Raw genomic sequence first — 5,000 nt, 5'->3', positions numbered from 1 at the left:
TATATATATATAGTATATATATATATATATATTATATATATATATATATATATATATATATATATATATATATATATATATATATATATATATATATATATATACATGTATATATATACATGTATATATATATATATTTTTTTATTTTTATTATCACACTGGCCGATTCCCACCAAGGCAGGGTGGCCCGAAAAAGAAAAACTTTCACCATCATTCACTCCATCACTGTCTTGCCAGAAGGGTGCTTCACACTACAGTTTTTAAACTGCAACATTAACACCCCTCCTTCAGAGTGCAGGCACTGTACTTCCCATCTCCAGGACTCAAGTCCGGCCTGCCGGTTTCCCTGAGCCCCTTCATAAATGTTACTTTGCTCACACTCCAACAGCACGTCAAGTATTAAAAACCATTCATCTCCATTCACTCCTATCAAACACGCTCACGCACGCCTGCTGGAAGTCCAAGCCCCTCGCACACAAAACCTCCTTTACCCCCTCCCTCCAACCTTTCCTAGGCCGACCCCTACCCCGCCTTCCTTCCACTACAGACTGATACACTCTTGAAGTCATTCTGTTTCGCTCCATTCTCTCTCTACATGTCCGAACCACCTCAACAACCCTTCCTCAGCCCTCTGGACAACAGTTTTGGTAATCCCGCACCTCCTCCTAACTTCCAAACTACGAATTCTCTGCATTATATTCAAACCACACATTGCCCTCAGACATGACATCTCCACTGCCTCCAGCTTCACACCCATATAAGAGCGTTGGTAAAACTATACTCTCATACATTCCCCTCTTTGCCTCCAAGGACAAAGTTCTTTGTCTCCACAGACTCCTAAGTGCACCACTCACTCTTTTCCCCTCATCAATTCTATGATTCACCTCATCCTTCATAGACCCATCCGCTGACACGTCCACTCCCAAATATCTGAATACATTCACCTCCTCCATACTCTCTCCCTTCAATCTGATATCCAATCTTTCATCACCTAATATTTTTGTTATCCTCATAACCTTACTCTTTCCTGTATTCACTTTTAATTTTCTTCTTTTGCACACCCTACCAAATTCATCCACCAATCTCTGCAACTTCTCTTCAGAATCTCCCAAGAGCACAGTGTCATCAGCAAAGAGCAACTGTGACAACTCCCACTTTATGTGTGATTCTTTATCTTTTAACTCCACACCTCTTGTCATTTACTTCTCTTACAACCTTCTATAAATATATAAATATATTAAACAACCACGGTGACATCACACATCCTTGTCTAAGGCCTACTTTTACTGGGAAATAATTTCCCTCTTTCCTACATACTCTAACTTGAGCCTCACTATCCTCGTAAAAACTCTTCACTGCTTTCAGTAACCTACCTCCTACACCATACACCTGCAACATCTGCCACATTGCCCCCCTATCCACCCTGTCATACACCTTTTCCAAATCCATAAATGCCACAAAGACCTCTTTAGCCTTATCTAAATACTGTTCACTTATATGTTTCACTGTAAACACCTGGTCCACACACCCCCTACCTTTCCTAAAGCCTCCTTGTTCATCTGCTATCCTATTCTCCGTCTTACTCTTAATTCTTTCAATAATAACTCTACCATACACTTTACCAGGTATACTCAACAGACTTATCCCACTATAATTTTTGCACTCTCTTTTGTCCCCTTTGCCTTTATACAAAGGAACTATGCATGCTCTCTGCCAATCCCTAGGTACCTTACCCTCTTCCATACATTTATTAAATAATTGCACCAACCACTCCAAAACTATATCCCCACCTGCTTTTAACATTTCTATCTTTATCCCATCAATCCCGGCTGCCTTACCCCCTTTCATTTTACCTACTGCCTCACGAACTTCCCCCACACTCACAACTGGCTCTTCCTCACTCCTACAAGATGTTATTCCTCCTTGCCCTATACACAAAATCACAGCTTCCCTATCTTCATCAACATTTAACAATTCCTCAAAATATTCCCTCCATCTTCCCAATACCTCTAACTCTCCATTTAATAACTCTCCTCTCCTATTTTTAACTGACAAATCCATTTGTTCTCTAGGCTTCCTTAACTTGTTAATCTCACTCCAAAACTTTTTCTTATTTTCAACAAAATTTGTTGATAACATCTCACCCACTCTCTCATTTGCTCTCTTTTTACATTGCTTCACCACTCTCTTAACCTCTCTCTTTTTCTCAATATACTCTTCCCTCCTTGCATCACTTCTACTTTGTAAAAACTTCTCATATGCTAACTTTTTCTCCCTTACATCATCATTCCACCAATCGCTCCTCTTCCCTCCCGCACCCACTTTCCTGTAACCACAAACTTCTGCTGAACACTCTAACACTACATTTTTAAACCTACCCCATACCTCTTCGACCCCATTGCCTATGCTCTCATTAGCCCATCTATCCTCCAATAGCTGTTTATATCTTTCCCTAACTGCCTCCTCTTTTAGTTTATAAACCTTCACCTCTCTCTTCCCTGATGCTTCTATTCTCCTTGTATCCCATCTACCTTTTACTCTCAGTGTAGCTACAACTAGAAAGTGATCTGATATATCTGTGGCCCCTCTATAAACATGTACATCCTGAAGTCTACTCAACAGTCTTTTATCTACCAATACATAATCCAACAAACTACTGTCATTTCGCCCTACATCATATCTTGGTTTCTTATTTATCCTCTTTTTCTTAAAATATGTATTACCTATAACTAAACCCCTTTCTATACAAAGTTCAATCAAAGGGCTCCCATTATCATTTACACCTGGCACCCCAAACTTACCTACCACACCCTCTCTAAAAGTTTCTCCTACTTTAGCATTCAGGTCCCCTACCACAATTACTCTCTCACTTGGTTCAAAGGCTCCTATACATTCACTTAACATCTCCCAAAATCTCTCTCTCTCCTCTGCATTCCTCTCTTCTCCAGGTGCATACACGCTTATTATGACCCACTTCTCGCATCCAACTTTTACTTTAATCCACATAATTCTTGCATTTACACATTCATATTCTCTTTTCTCCTTCCATAACTGATCATTCAACATTACTGCTACCCCTTCTTTTGCTCTAACTCTCTCAGATACTCCAGATTTAATTCCATTTATTTCCCCCCACCGAAACTCCCCTACCCCCTTCAGCTTTGTTTCGCTTAGGGCCAGGACATCCAACTTCTTTTCATTCATAACATCAGCAATCATCTGTTTCTTGTCATCCGCACTACATCCACGCACATTCAAGCATCCCAGTTTTATAAAGTTTTTCTTCTCTTTTTTAGTAAATGTCTACAGGAGAAGGGGTTACTAGCCCATTGCTCCCGGCATTTTAGTCGCCTCATACGACACGCATGGCTTACGGAGGAAAAATTCTTTTCCACTTCCCCATGGACAATAGAAGAAATAAAGAAGAACAAGAGCTATGTAGAAAAAGGAGAAAAACCTAGATGTATGTATATATATATATATGCATGTGCGTGTCTGTGAAGTGTGACCAAAGTGTAAGTAGGAGTAGCAAGATATCCCTGTTATCTAGCGTGTTTATGAGACAGAAAAAGAAACCAGCAATCCTACCATCATGCAAAACAGTTACAGGTTTCTGTTTCACAGTCATCTGGCAGGACGGTAGTACTTCCCTGGGTGGTTGCTGTCTACCAACCTACTACCTGTATATATATAGATATATATATATATATATATATATATATATATATATATATATATATATATATATATATATATATATATATATATATATATATATATATATATATATATATATATATATATATATATATACATGGAGAAGGCTGGACTCATTGGAAATGTCGTGTCTGAGGACAATGTGATGTGAATATTATGCAGAGAATCCGTAGTTTGGAAATTAGGAGGAGGTGTGGGTTTACTAAAAGTATTATCGAGAGGGCTGAGGAGGGGTTGCTGAGGTGGTTCGGACATTTAGAGAGGTTGTGACGAAATAGAATGACTTGGAGAGTGTGTAAATCTGTTGTGGAAGGAAGGCGGGGTAGGGTCAGCCTTGGAAAGGTTGGAAGGAGGGGCTAAACTAGGTTTTGTATGCGAGGGGCTTGGACTTCCAGCAAGTGTTCGTGAGCGTGTTGGATAGGAGCGAATGGAGACAAATAGTTTATGACTTGACATGCTGTTGGAGTGTGAGCAAATTAACATTTATGCAGGGATTCAGGGAAACCAGTTAGCCGGACTTGAGTCCTGGAGGTGGGAGGTACAGTGCCTGTGCTCTGAAGGACGGGTGTTTATGTTGCAGTTTTTTAACTGTAGTGTAGGTGCGACTCTGGCAAGACAGTGATGGATTGAATGATGATAGACTTAAGACGTACGTCAAAAGTCCATGTAGCCGATGTAATCAGCCCATCAATCTTGATTGATGGATTTATTACATCGACTCCAGGCTGAAGAACTGATTACCTCAAACTCCTCCTGATCTTCACCATTCTTCTTTGGACTGATGAAGCCACTATGTAGCGAAACGTTTCCACAATAAAGTTATCAAAATGTTGGACATGTCTCTAATTTATCATATAACGTGTTGAGTTGTATGATTTTTTTTTTACAGTCAGAAATTATCAATAATAAAGAATGTTAGATGGGTTTGAAATCTGATTTATGTTACATTGCATATGAGTAATCACACTGTCTTCGTTTCCCTTGAGCAGCCACAAACTCGTCTCCAGCCTTGCTGCCCAAGATGGCTAGTGTATTGACAGGACCCAGCCCGCCCTACACAGTCAATTCCACCCTCACCTACTCCTGCGCCAACTCCTTCGTTTCCCTCACCGGTGCCACCAACACCTCTGTTACCTTCAACGGCGTTAACTGGGCTATGAGCGATCCCAGCTTCGTATGTATATCACGTAGGTATCCATGATATTCCGGTGCGTAAATAACTTTGCAATATAGCTACAGATGCTTAGGAAGGGACGAGAGCTGTGACCATGAGTAGGTGGGTA

General features: G+C 40.2%; 1 protein-coding gene across 1 annotated transcript in view; it reads left to right on the top strand.

Moving 5' to 3' along the window:
• LOC128696404 (complement factor H-like) overlaps nt 1–5,000 on the top strand; it is a 40,672-nt gene that overhangs the window by 34,231 nt on the left and 1,441 nt on the right. Inside the window, exon 9 of the mRNA XM_070092530.1 lies at nt 4,707–5,000. This exon is cut by the window's right edge and continues 1,441 nt beyond it. Within this exon, the coding sequence (XP_069948631.1) occupies nt 4,707–4,918 (212 nt within the window). The 3' untranslated portion in view covers nt 4,919–5,000. The remainder of the gene's footprint in view (nt 1–4,706) is intronic.

The sequence above is a fragment of the Cherax quadricarinatus genome, chromosome 39 (assembly GCF_038502225.1).
Source record: "Cherax quadricarinatus isolate ZL_2023a chromosome 39, ASM3850222v1, whole genome shotgun sequence".
In the NCBI taxonomy this organism is placed as follows: Eukaryota; Metazoa; Arthropoda; class Malacostraca; order Decapoda; family Parastacidae; genus Cherax; species Cherax quadricarinatus.
This window is presented reverse-complemented; position numbering and strand designations above follow the sequence as displayed.